At 38.1% G+C, this 13,894-nt stretch overlaps 1 protein-coding gene across 1 annotated transcript in view; it reads left to right on the top strand.

The window, feature by feature from the left end:
• Nucleotides 1-13,894, top strand: part of CDC73 (cell division cycle 73) — an 84,470-nt gene that overhangs the window by 69,338 nt on the left and 1,238 nt on the right. The window contains exons 14-16 of the mRNA XM_033099607.1: nucleotides 5,009-5,170; nucleotides 7,753-7,853; nucleotides 13,331-13,472. Coding sequence (XP_032955498.1) covers nucleotides 5,009-5,170; nucleotides 7,753-7,853; nucleotides 13,331-13,472 — 405 coding nt within the window. The remainder of the gene's footprint in view (nucleotides 1-5,008; nucleotides 5,171-7,752; nucleotides 7,854-13,330; nucleotides 13,473-13,894) is intronic.

The raw sequence follows: 13,894 nt of genomic DNA, 5'->3' as shown, positions 1-13,894 counted from the left end.
TCAATAACGTAATTAGTATCTAAAAGAAGAATGTGAGTGAATGATCTACCTTCTTAGTAAAATAACAATGACAGTTCTTGAAGAAGGAATAAAACAACCCCAAAACCCTCACCTCCAAAAAGGAATTCATACTGCTTCTAAATAACTTATGACTAATTAAAAATGAGAAGCAAAATAAGTTGTAATACTTGCTGATTTTAGGTTTTACCAAATGTAGAACTGAATTTTAAGAAGTACCTATGACTTAAATAGCTGTATAAAAATTTATGTAACCTGGTACATACAAGTTTATCTGTGTTTTATTATTCTTATGTTTTTTTTTAGTACCTTTGAATGAAATTTTCAGTGAAGCTCTTTCCATTCAAAGTATGGAGAGAAGAAATGTTTGTTTTCTGGTTGTAGCTTTTATCAGGCTTTTGTCGTGAAGTTGAGTGTTGTGATCGTGTTGTGGGTTACTGGCTCAGTTCCTACAGTCGGGGGTGAAAAGGAATGGAATCACTTGGCCCACTTTCTGAAATAGATCGGACGCTCCTACAGCTGAGACTGTCAGACCCACACACAAATAAGTTTTATTAACTTTTTTAAAATGCTGTGCTTTTCCTTGAGTATTTATTTATCTCCTTTGCATCTTCTAATCAATATACATAAGTAGATTTTTTAATCATTTATAATCTGTGAAATATGACATGCATGTATTTTTTGGTTTTTGTTTTGTGATGGCTCTGTCTGTGTCTTGCAGTCCACCACACTTTACAACTAAATTGTGAATTCCTCAAGGAAAAGGACTTGTTATTCTCCTGTTGTTTGTATTTCCATTGTTTGCCAAGTAATAGGTATTAAGTCAATGTTCAGGAAGGAAACGGAAAAGGAGAGGGGAATACATTGAGAAAATTGGAGAGTGGTACTCGTGTATACCTGAAATTCAGAATTTGCTTTTGTGTGTGTTTGTGCAAGCTGTGAATTCATTTAGTGCATTTATCTCTAATTTTCAATTCGTTTTTTGCTATATGGTAGTCATATCTGTACCTGTGACTGGTTCCCACGAAGTGTCATTGTACTTGGCATTGGGTTTTTTGCACTTACTGTATGTGGATCAGGTGATCTTTGTGGCCTTTTGTCGCTCTTGGGTTTTTATGATCTGTGAATTTGATATTTTCAGTTTTCATTTTTTTTTAGTAATTGGCAACTATGTGTTTCATAAATATGTCTGAATGGTTGCAGAAAATTCACAGTAAGTTTTTGAAATGTTAAAAAAGAAATCCTGTCTTTAATTTTTTTATTCCATTGAAACCTTTGCAGTGCTCATCCGAATGTATTACAAATCTAAAATATTGTTTTATAACAGAAGATAGCAAATGTGCAAAGAAATCAAAAAGTACATTTCAGTGTCTTTTTCCTTAGCCTTACTACAGACCACATTCTTAAGACCGACCTTACCTCATTTTTCTTCTAAGTTGAAAACACTCCCTTCATTGTTTAACACCTCATTGCAGCTGACACATCCCCTACAGTTTGAGTCAGCTGGAGGCCTTGCTGTGTAATTAATGCATAATTGAAACCTCCTCCTCACAATGAGAGCACTGGCTGGGACCCATATGCCTGGTAGCATGGAGTTTACTTGGTTTCACGTGAAACTGGGGATTCTTCCATTTTCTAGCGCTTCAGTAAGTGAATGAAACAGAACAAAAATAAACCCCACCATAACCTTTAACATCCTGAAAAACAAAATTGAGGTTACATTATGGCAGTGTTAAAAAACACATTTTGCATTCATGAACATGATCTGGAGAGATGTTTCAGTGGGACTGTAAGTTTATTGAAAATAAACTGATTGGATGGCACTTGTGAGTCCGGCCATGAGGGTAGTAGCCTCCATGGGCAGCGTTGCAAAGAGGGCCCCTTGCTTCAGGCAGGCAGCTTTCAGAGCACAAGCGTGTAAGGCGCTGCGTAGAGCCTGGGGAAGAAGCGGGCAGAACAGTTCCTGGGGTTCACGATGGTGCTGCGGATCATTCATGCTCCCAGTGCACTGCAGACACTCGGCCACTTGGGAAACAATATAGGAGCTGCTTGTTATTTTCTCATTGCACTAAAGATATTATTCCACATCCAGATACTATGTTTTTTATTTCAGTTTTTTTTTTTTAATTTATATTTTTAACGTGGAAAACATCCATAAACTTGTTCAGTTTTCAAAATAACAAAATTAAAAGTCCGGAACGTATCTAGCTTTGTCATTTCATTTGTATTTTATTCTTTGACAGTACTAGTGAAAGTATTTCAGTAGAACTACATGTGTTGAAACAGTAATGACTTTAATTGTGCCCCCCACACCCTTTCACACTATGGAGTATAAAGTGGAATACAGAAATTTGCAAATGTTGGGTGAGTCAGTGGACATCAAAATACTTATCCAGATCACATACCACCCACCGTATCAGTTGTGCAGTTCTGGTTGTACTTGTTAGAATACTTTTAAGTGATAAAAACCAACTGATAGTACCTTTATAAAAAATAATTTATTGTCTCAATATGACCTAAAAGTTCTGGCTTTCGACACAGCCGGACGCAATGCTAAAATGATGGAATCAGGGGCTGCTGTCTCCATCTCCGTAATCATCCATAAAGACGATGACCAGAACGTCCAGGTTAGCAATCACTGTACTAAGATAGTGCCTGCTTCCCAGTAATTCCAGCAGAAACCCCAGGATTACGTCTCTGGCCTGTCTTGGATAACGTGTTCATCCTGAACCACTCACGGTGGTCAGGGTTGTTAATTCTTGCTTCAAGTCTCAGTGAGGTCCAGTTTACAGTTCTGAGATTTGATTTTCCTTGCAGTTGCCATGGTGTTGGTTAGGGTAGGGGGTGAGGGGCAGGGAAGAAGATGGACAGTGGGTTTATTCCTAGTTTGCCATTACATTGAACTTATTTCTGGAGAGTTCTAGCTTTATGAAAGAAGGAACTCCTATTAGATTCCCTACCTGGAGCAGAATTGTGGCTTTGTTTCCTGTTCCAATAGCCTTGTGAAATACTGTAAAAACCAAAGCCTAAGTTCAATTAGTTTGCCAGTGCCTTCCATGGGTAGAAGCCTGCACTGTTATTCTGACTTCTTTTGGTTCCCAGCTCCACTTAGTCCTTGGCCCAGAATCTTTCCTTCTTACTAGCTAGCTCGGAGATACCTTTAAGATGCTCTTTAAACCTTGTCCTACTTTGGAAAACTTCCCAACAATTTCTTACACAGTTAAACATACCCTGTGATCCAATAGTTCCACGCATAGGTGTTTACATAAGAAATGAAAGCATGTGTCACAAAAAGAGTTACACAAGAACGTTTATAGTAGCTTTATTTGTAATAACCCCAATTTTGGAACTACCCAAGTGTCCACCACAGGAGAATGTATAAACAGATGTGGCATATTTGTACACTAGAATTCTACTCAGCTGTCAAGAAGAATGAACCACTATATGCCCACGACATGGATGACCGCTGGAAATGTTCACCTGGGTGAAAGAAGCCAGGCACCTAAAAGAGTGCTTCTGTACGATTCCAGATGTGTGCATTCCTAGAACAGGCAAAGCTAGTCTTGGGTGAAGGATTGCAGAATAGCGGCTGCCTGTGGCGGGAGGGAGGATGGGGATTTACTGGAATATTCCCTAGGTGCGTTTCTGGTTTGATGCAGATGTTTTGTTTTGATTGGAGTGCTGCTTACACTGAGTGTACATTCACGAAAAGATACCCTTCTGAACGTCACTGTATGTAAATTGTGTGGCAGTAGCCTTGCGTGTGCAGACTTAACACTGACATGAAGCCGTGGGGCATGTGTGTGGTACTTGGGAGGCTTGTGCGTGTGTTCCCCCTTGGAGGAATGACCTCACACCCATCTTTTCTTGTAGATGACTTCGTAAAGGAATCCATAGGGAGTAAAGTGATTATCTGGGAGAACTTTTAAAATGACACGACAGTCTTTTCTATTAGATGTGATATGGATGTGAAAGCATTCAGCTCAAAAGTGAAGTTCAGTCTTACCACAATCACCATATCCTAACAACTTTCATGACTACAGAGTTAATATGACTGTATCATATTTCAATACCAGCACGTGGTATTGAAAATTTTCAAAGGATTCTACCAAGTGCAGTCTCTCATGCATCCCCTTCCCCTTTTATCTCTCCTAAATTTTAGAAGCAAAACGCTACTCAACACAGTGATTGCATTGCCCCCATTTAATTGGAGGGCCCAGACTATCGCTAATAAAATAGCTAATAGGCTGTATTAGGGGTGTGTATATTTAAAAAAAAAAAAAGACTTTTAAAATACTTTGTGAACACTTAACAAATCTAGACCTGGTTAACAGCTCTGCAGATTGCTGAATTATTTTTGAGAATATCTGTTGATGGTACAGTAGAGAATTGAGCCACATAGATTTGGCAGTTGACTAAATTACTAGCAGTATTTACTGAATCAGACAGTTGGCATACACCAGTTAAATTTCCTTACGTTAGAAATTGCAAAACAACCCTGAAATTTGATGGCATTTTTCTAATTTTGCTGAGGCATAAAATGTGAAAAGAGGTGTGTTGTGAAGTTCCTGGATAGGCTCAGTCCCCTGTCCAGGAAGAAGCCTAGCCAGCCACGTCTTTATTTCAAGTTGCCTTTCGATTTATAATAAAATTTCCCTCTAATAGCATCTGAGAAGTCAAGGATTAGTGTGGTCTTTTGTGTAACCTTGGAGAATGCTAAGTGCTAGATAAACAAACATAAACTGTGTGTGTCTGTGTGAGACACCCACACACATCCTTATGGCCCAAGTGAGCTTGTGTTCTGTTGGACATGCAAGGGAAGACCCATACTCTTGAAGCATTATGACCTGTACGTGCAAAACAGGTTTATTTTAAAAATAAATGTTTTTAAAAACTCAGTATTTAAAAAAGTAATTTCAAAATATAATGTATTTTACTGTTTGCATCACATTGAATCATTTGACGTTTTCTCATGTCTGTGTTTTCAAAGATTTGTCCCATCAGATGAAAAGAAGAAACAAGGCTGCCAACGAGAAAATGAAACTCTAATACAGAGAAGAAAAGACCAGATGCAACCAGGGGGCACTGCAATTAGTGTCACAGTTCCATATAGAGTAGTAGACCAGCCCCTTAAACTTATGCCTCAAGACTGGTAAGATAATCTATAATTTTTAGTATAATGAACACATATCATATTTTATCATGAGTTATAAATAGAACCTATCTTTGAAACCTGTGTTATTGTCTAATTTGGTCATCAATAATACAGATTAGTAATACATAAATAAATTTATATTTTGAATAGCTAAACTTTATTTTACTTATAAGAAGAAACACTAACTTCTAGAAACCTTAGTAAAATTTTTTTTCATTTGTTCTGGATCAGCTTTTAGAGGAAAACTTTCAAATAGACTAATGTTTTGAGGGTTTATAGTTTATTTAGTGTTTTGATTTGGACAATTCAGATTTTCTGGTAAGAAACGGTCAGTGAAGGCATTGTTACTTTTAAGTGTAAGGGAATACTTTAATAAAAAGAACATAATCACCATGTTTTAGGGCTGTTACTACATTAAAATGTCCTTTAATAAAATATTAAGCTTTTTGTAATATAAAATACTTATATATATAAAATTCATATACATGAATTACCTTAAATTGTTTCACTGATGTAAGCTGGAATGAAAACACAGTCTGAGCGCATCTCTGTGATACAGAGAATGCCACACATTGACGCATGAGATGGCATTTCCCTTTGCAGCACTCACTAGTCTTCAGACATTAGGAAGTCAAGCCGTTGACGATATTGGTATGTTAATTCACTAAAGAATAAAGGGTTCTTGTATTATAATTCCCCCCTGATACCTAACCAAGATACATTGAGTAATACATGAAGTGAATAAAATGAGAATCTCAGATGTCAGGTTGAAAACTTGTAGGAAGGAGGAGTGTTGTACCATTTGTATTGTATATGTTTGGAGCTATTGGCAGAAAATGATAATGCAGGCAGCATGCATTATTACGAGTGGCCTCACTGTACACAGAACATGGCTTGTGTGTGTTCACTAGGTCCCTAGCCATTGGTGTCATAACCTAGGGATGTTTTCCCTTTCTTTCTTCTTTTCTTCTGTGTTAATTGTCCTTTCATCAATCCACCGGGAGTCATATTTATATTTTGCTGCTCCCCAGCTAACCCATTGAGACCTGGAAGGATGCAGGTGACCTCTCTCCAGCAAATTCCCTTTTCTTGGCAGGCAGGCACCTTGAGCTTTTAATATGATACAAGTTACATCATAAAATTAAGAAGCCATTTAATAATGTGCTCCATTCCCAAGGACGGTTTTGGTGGGATGAGGCATATACCCCTTGAAAGGAAGAAATCTTTTATTTAAGATTTAATTTTAGCCTTAGAACAGGTTTTTGAACAAGTTAAGAATTTTAAGCTGTGGTTTGTCACGGTAACCGATTATTACTGTAGGTCTTTTTTACTTGAGTAGAAGGCAACCCTGGTTTAATGTTTTGTTGGATGGACCGAGTCTTCTTCATCTAATGTACTGGTTGTCCGTGGACTCCCGGGCATTGCTAAGACCCTGTCAGGGAGTTGGAAGGTCAGAACTGCTTCCGTGGTTTTGAGTGGAGTGGCTCTTCTCGTGGTTTTTCAGCCCCCACACGGGACAGTAGCACCACCAGTGTCCAAGATCAGGCCCTTATTTCCCTCTCTCTCCCCGCCTCCTTTCTCTCTCCTTACGCGTCGTCTTCCTCCCTCCCTCTTTTCTCTAGCATGCCCATGCACTTCTGGTTCCTCGTCTGTAAAATGGGGATAATGATAGTACTCGCCTCCCTGGATTCTTTTGAAGATGAAATGTGTGCATAGAGTCACGTTGTAAGGTGCTTAGCCCAGCGTGGGCACATCGTAAATGCTGGAGTCCATCTCACTGACGTTAACTGTTGTTGATGTTGGGTTTTGTTCCCACATTTTTACTTGTAGACTGTTTATGGCGGTTGTACTTACTGCGATTTCTCAGTTCAATTAAATATTTTGTAAACCAGTGAAATGTGAGGGCCTAGAAAGAGATTTGTTCTTTTTAGGAAAACAAAGTTAAATGGTTGGAAAAAGAAGCTGCTTTAAGCAATACTTATAGCATGTAGGGTGAGTGAAAAATTGAAAAACAGTTGAAAAACTTTAAAAAGTCTAGATGGATTCTGTATTCAAATTACTTTCCAAATAATCAGAACTCAGAATAAAGCCTTAGAGCTTCATAAAATGGTTGGTGAATTACTATAATTTATAATGTTTTTAATTATAATTTATAATATTTTACCTTTAATTAAGGTAAAATATTTAGGATGTGTTTGAATTTTGAAACCAACTTTTTCAATTACTAGATCAACTACTGTTCCCTGTTGCATTGGAGAAGTGGGCCCTCACTGTAGTTAATAAAAGGGCAGAGACATAAGAGGCTAAAAAGAGATCACAGAGAAGGATTACGCTTGTGCTTAAAAAGACTCAGGCACAAAATACAGCCACATGGGAGTGTAGCAAGCGTTGTCGTAATCTGATGGAAACGTCGTGATGAGAAGTTACGGTGATGTGCTTGGCTTGCCTCCTAGAACTGTTGACAGGAGACTAGATTGCAAGACTAATTACGAGACTTTTCTTCAGGATTTACAATAACCGAAACTCACGTTTGTGTATTTTCTCTCTCCACTCTCCCCCTCCCCCTTTTCTGTTTATAGGGACCGGGTTGTAGCAGTTTTTGTGCAAGGTCCCGCGTGGCAGTTCAAAGGTTGGCCATGGCTTTTGCCTGATGGGTCACCAGTTGACATATTTGCTAAAAGTAAGATTTTCTTTATTACTTTTTACTGCTTGCCTAATATGGAAGTACTCTTACTTTATTTAAGAGAAAGAGTCGTCTATGTCTCTGCATATATGATGTGTATATCAGAGGATTCCTACTAAGTAACATATACAGACGGTGCCAAAAAAAATGTATACACATTTAAGAAAGGAAAAAACGGGGGCTGGCCTGGTGGCTGAGGTGGTGGGAGCGCCATGCTGGATTCCCGCATGGGCCAGTGAGCTGCGCCCTGTACAGCTAAGATTGTGAACAACGGCTCTACCTGGAGCTGGGTGGCCGGGAGCCGCCGGCAGCCGGTGAGAGCTGCGGCGAGCTGCTGTGAGCAGCCGGCCTGCGACCGACTGCCTCAGCCGGGGGAGCGCCAGGCTCCTAATACCCGCATGGGCCAGCGAGCTGTGGCCTACACAACCAGACTGAGAAACAACAGCTTGAACCGGAGTGGGGGCGTGGGGGAGGTGGGAGAAGTGGGGGGAGGAGAAAAAGTATATTAAAATTACGCTGATGGTAACCACTTTGAGCACCCCTTGTAATTGTAGAAGGCAAACATGACGTGTATTTATCTTCTGTTGTCAGTATGTATTGAGTATTACAATTTTAATCGTTTTTTCCTTTCTTAAAATGTGTATACATTTTTTTGGTACCCTCTATATAATGTTATTTTTAAGCACCTGTGAAATATTTTTTAGCCTTTTTTGTGACCGTTAATGTTTTCTATGAACTTAATATCTAACAGTGAATTATTGCCTATCCCCGAACATTAATAATTACTTTTTTAGGTTGCTTTAAAATCGTTAGTATTGTTGCATGCCCATACATTTTTATTAGAATTGTTGTCAGGGGGTTGACTTTTGATGAACAGTGATGTGTAGCTGTAACTTAAAGTGCCTGTGTCGCTTTTGCCAGCTGTTCCCTTTGTCTGGAGTGGTTGTAGCATGACTGGCTTCTTTTCATTCAGGTCTCAGCTCAAGTATTCTTCCCTTTAGAGTATCCTTCTCTGACCGCCCTGGAAATAGGCATTCCCTCCTCTCAGTTACTCTCTACGCTGTTTTATTTCTATGATAGCACTTAACTGTTCTTGATATTTTCTTATTTTTGTATCGTCGTCGTCTCTCTCTGCAAGTTCCATGATAGGAGGAGGTTTACCTGCCTTCTTCGCTCTTGTCTCATCAGCACAGAAGAGTGTGTGGCGCAGGGGAAGCATTCGGTAGATAACCCGTTAAAGGAGTGGATTTCATGTGGTTATAGCCTTTCTCCACCATATATTAGTCAATAAAAAGCAGAGGAATTTAACCTGCTTTTTTTGCTGTTTGGGGTAGTTCAATTATTATTTAATTTGAGTACCCAGTTAAATTAGTAACATTAGTGGAATCACTTTATAAAAAGCATTCTCATGAAACAAATATGTTTATTACAAATGACAACTTTAGTTATTATAAACGTAGATTGTGCTACTGTGAAATCCAGCTGATTTTTAGCAACTTCCGTTTTTGTTAGTGGTACTACTATTCTTCCAGGCTAGAAACTGGCGCTTGAAAGATGTAATCTTGTCCTACCTTCATTCGTTTTTTAAAAAGTTTTCATAATGCTAATATTATGTTATTTCTGAAACTTGAGTGATGCACAGAGTTGGTAAGTAGAAAGTTAAAGATGCAGAGAGAATGGGAATTTTTATGAAAATACAGTCACTAAACACAAATGTTGTATTCTACCTGCTTGCTTTCCTTGGTGGTAGTATTGTAATAAAAAATGATAAGAATGTCTTGAAGATGTAAATGCTGTCTAAATTGAATTAATTATAAACGACATTTTAATTGTTATTTTGTTCAGATTGTTAAGTCTTCTGAAATTTCGATAAGAACTTAGAGGCTTTTAAAAAAAAGAGTTATTAGTAATGATTTTCTTCCATGGATTATTTTCTTCCTCTTCAGCCTTCCTTCTTTATTGATTCCTTTGGGTCAGCATTTACTTATTTATTTTATTTTTTGTTTTTCGTTTTTCCCCCACCGCCCCTCTGTTAGCATTTAAGATGAAAGGACTCTTCCCCTTCCATCTTAAAACAGATAAAACAAACCCTTTCTCTTGACCTCACCCTGCCTCCTATCGCCTTTTCCTTTTCCTTTTACAGATAAGCTTTTGAAAGAATTGTCTCTGCTCACTCTCTCCTAATTCTCAGTCTGCTGTAGTCTGACCGTCTTCTTTCCACTAAACTATTCTCACCAAGCTCACCAGTGACCCAAATACAGGATATTTTTGACCTCTTTATCAGACTTTGACTCTTTTGACCCACTTCCTCCTTTTAAAAATGTTCTTCTCTGTGGTGTGTTATACTTTCTCAGACTTCCTTGCTACTTTTCCTCTGGCTTTCAGCTACGTTTTTCTGTTCCTGTTTCTCTTCTCCTTTAATGAGAAATACCCTCTGAAGAAGATCTGATAGCCTTCAGTTACCATCTGTGCCCTCTTGTTTGAAAAGTCACGTCTCTAGCCGATACCCGGGGCCTACGCGGGTCATGCTTCCCCAGGAAGGCCTCTAATGTTCCCATCAGTGCATCACGCTCACCCTCTTCCCCGTGAAATCGATGGTCTTATATTCTCCCTCATCCCCAAACTGTTTCTTTTCCTCAGTTAGTTTTTCGTAGTAATTTATCTAAGCCAGAAGTTCAGGACTATATTATCTCTTTGCTTTTAATTGGTCTCTTTGCTGACTTCCCTCTTGCCTCTTCTAGCTTCCCAACCTTTCCCCCATACACACACTGAAAACAGTAGTATCTGTGTAGCATTCGGGGAGAAGACGGAGGGCGTTTGGAGCGTCTCTGTGGGCCTTGGTAAAAAAAATTATGTTTTCTTTATATTGCATAATAAAATACAAAACTTTAGAGAAGATAGTAAATATTGAGTTGTATAAAATTGCAAATAAAGTTTTCAAAATTATGAGAAATTTGAGCTTATGACTAGATATAGCTTTTAGAAAATACGATTTTTTATGCTTGAGATGGCTACATACGTCGGTGATCAAGATTTTTAAATTTCTTCAAAATTTTGCTAGGTATCATTGAGAAAATTTCACTTAATAATATCCTTACATTATGTTGTTTCTTTATCATTTGACATGCCATCATTGTATCTACTAAATATTATTCAAGAGCACCGTTTTAATTTTTTTGCTGCTTTGTTCCCACAAAAAATTGTTGACAAGCTTCATGCAGTTTGCGGAAAATGAACAGTTCTGAGCTGTTTGAAGTATTTTGCTTCTGTATTCATTGTGCCACCAGATAACTGGCTTCTTATAAATGAACTTTGTTTCTTTTACTTTTTGCTGAGGCTTAAAACCTTGAAGTCTTTTTCTGAATAAGAAAGGTATTTTAGAGTGATGTCGTGGTTTGCTTGTCACCATCGTTCCATGTTAAATGATGAAATGTTTTATATGATGAGAGAAACCTTATGTTTCTTCATTTGTAAGTTAAACTTTTTGGATTCTGATATTCCCTTTTTAATTTAAAACGTTCTCTATTGTGTTGGAAAAATACTGTATAAACTAAATTTACTGAAATTGTTAAGGGGAACTACATGCCTTTATGGCTTTAGATAAATCATTTTTTAAAATATAACTAATAATGTATTTTTAAGAATGATTTAAAGCAGGCATATTGAGAAAATTAGAAGTGTGAAATGTAAGCAGAATAGGAGGTGTTGAAATGTTGATATATTTAATTTTAAAAGTTTAAAAAATTAAAAAATATTTTTACAAATATTTTGAAAGTCTTCTCTCAAAGTGTAACATTAAGCCCTTTAATAAATTGGCTTAAATTCATTAAATTGAATTAGTTTCAAAATGAGTAATGTGTCTGATGAGGGGACCTGTACTTTAAAAAGGAAATCATTTAGAAATAATGCTTATGAGTGTTTTGTTTTGTTTTATTTTCTTTTGTTCTTTGGTGGGCACAATTGATTCATTTTGGATTTCCATCAAGAATTAGACCTTGATTTATTTTTAACATCAAAAATAAGCCAGCAGGTAATAGTGGAACAAGGTAACCTGCTCGTAAGGTGGCTATCAAAAAATGAACAAAATTAATCATTTCTTTGAAAACCTTAATACTTGATGATAATGGTGACAGTAGCTGTCATAGTTTGAATCTTAGGGAAAAAAGTTAAAAATGGGCAGAAAAGCCACACACCTTACACGTGCACATATAAAACAAGTTCCACGGAAGGTGAACTGATTGCAAATACAATAACAAGCCAGCTGGGATGGTCAGGGAGAGAGGAGAACTAAAAGGCCCACCTCCTAACTGTTTGCAGCACACACAGGACTTGGGGAAGTTTTGCCCTGGAGTCTTGTATTTGCCCAGCACCTAGAGTTATCGTGTAGTTGTGCTTTACATTTTCTGGTGGCTTATTGTCCCATTTGGAATGAAATTCAGGGTTTTTTTGCCATAGCCGTAAGGTTCTACGTGTGGGACATCACCCACAAGAGAAGTTAGGCTTGTTGGGAGGGCACCCAGCTCGCTTCCAGCTCAGCCTCTCTACCAGCTATCCCCTCTGCCTGAGATCTTTCTCCTAGAACTTTGTCGGACTTACTTTTTATAGCGTTTAGTTATCTACGTCTATGAACTTCTCGAGAGAAGTGCCAATTTTTTCTTTTTCCTTTTCATCATTTCTTTCCATGGCCCATTAGTTCTCACTCCCTACTTATCTCTTGAATGGTTTTCTTGCCATACATATATCTTCTCCCCAGTTGATCAAATCTCTCTCTTTCTCCTCTAGATTCCGGAATTCTATCAGTTGTCTCTGCTGAACATGTTGAAGTGATTCTCCATGTCTCTCAGATAAAAGCCCAGACTTCTTCATATGGCCCAGAAGCCAAAGTTGCTCAGACGTCTGTGGTCTTACCTCCTATGCAGCCCCTCCATTACTTTGCACAGTGTAGTTCCATTTAATTTCGTTAGTTCCTACACTAAACCATTTTCTCTTTGAGTGTGCTCTTCTGACTAACTGGGTCACTTTTGTTCTGTGTCAGCCTAATTCTTACTCCACTTTTAGGTCTTAGATTAGACATCACTGCCTATGCAAGCCTTTTTGGAATTCCATGGTCTGGGTAAGGAACCTTTATCATACTGTATTTGAATAGTCTTTTCCTTATTATTCTTTTTCACCAGACCATGTGCATTTTATCCTACCTTATTCCTCAGGTCAGTCCCCAGTAGCTGGCATGTATAAACCCTCCATAAATGTTTGTTAAATTAAATGTTTCTGAGGATGCTGCAGTTTGTAGCATCTATCTCAAAGATCACTTTGGTTATAATATAGCTTTAATTGGTGGAAGAAAAATAATTAAAAAAAAAATTTTAGCTAATGTTTGTATTGGGTATTTTTATTTTTTTAGAAAATTTTTTTAAAATTTTGACTGCAGTTTGAATAAAAAATATTCTCTCTCCCTCCCCCCCACCCCCATGTAGTTAAAGCCTTCCATCTCAAATATGATGAAGTTCGTCTAGATCCAAACGTTCAGAAATGGGATGTGACAGTGTTAGAACTCAGCTATCACAAACGCCACCTGGATAGACCGGTTTTCTTACGGTTCTGGGAGACGCTGGACAGGTAATGCTCATGCTCAGATGCGTGCACTTCTGCTTTTTTCAGTTAGGTTTAAGTTCCCCAAACTGGTGAACCGTATCCCCCAGTTCCCTTTTTTGAACGTTTTCTAATTTGATGCTGATTTACAGTCGATAATTTACCAACTATCTGTGTTCTGTTGATTTTAGAAAGAGAAGGAGAAAGGGTTTCTTGATAGGAAACATCCTAAACTCTGAGTCAGAAGACGGGCGTTTCAGTTCTGACTCTGACCTGCTGTCAAGGCCTGTGCGAGCTCTCAGAACCTTGTGTTCTCCCCACCGGAGGGCTGGGACCCCGGGAGTCCGGTGTTTTCGGTCAGCACAAAAAGCTCTCTGACGCTGGATTTGAGTTGCGGGTAGCTGATGAAAGGACCTGAGTTTTGGAATTTATTTTAATTCCTAGTAGAG

This window comes from Rhinolophus ferrumequinum, chromosome 27 (assembly GCF_004115265.2).
Source record: "Rhinolophus ferrumequinum isolate MPI-CBG mRhiFer1 chromosome 27, mRhiFer1_v1.p, whole genome shotgun sequence".
NCBI lineage: Eukaryota > Metazoa > Chordata > Mammalia > Chiroptera > Rhinolophidae > Rhinolophus > Rhinolophus ferrumequinum.
This window is presented reverse-complemented; position numbering and strand designations above follow the sequence as displayed.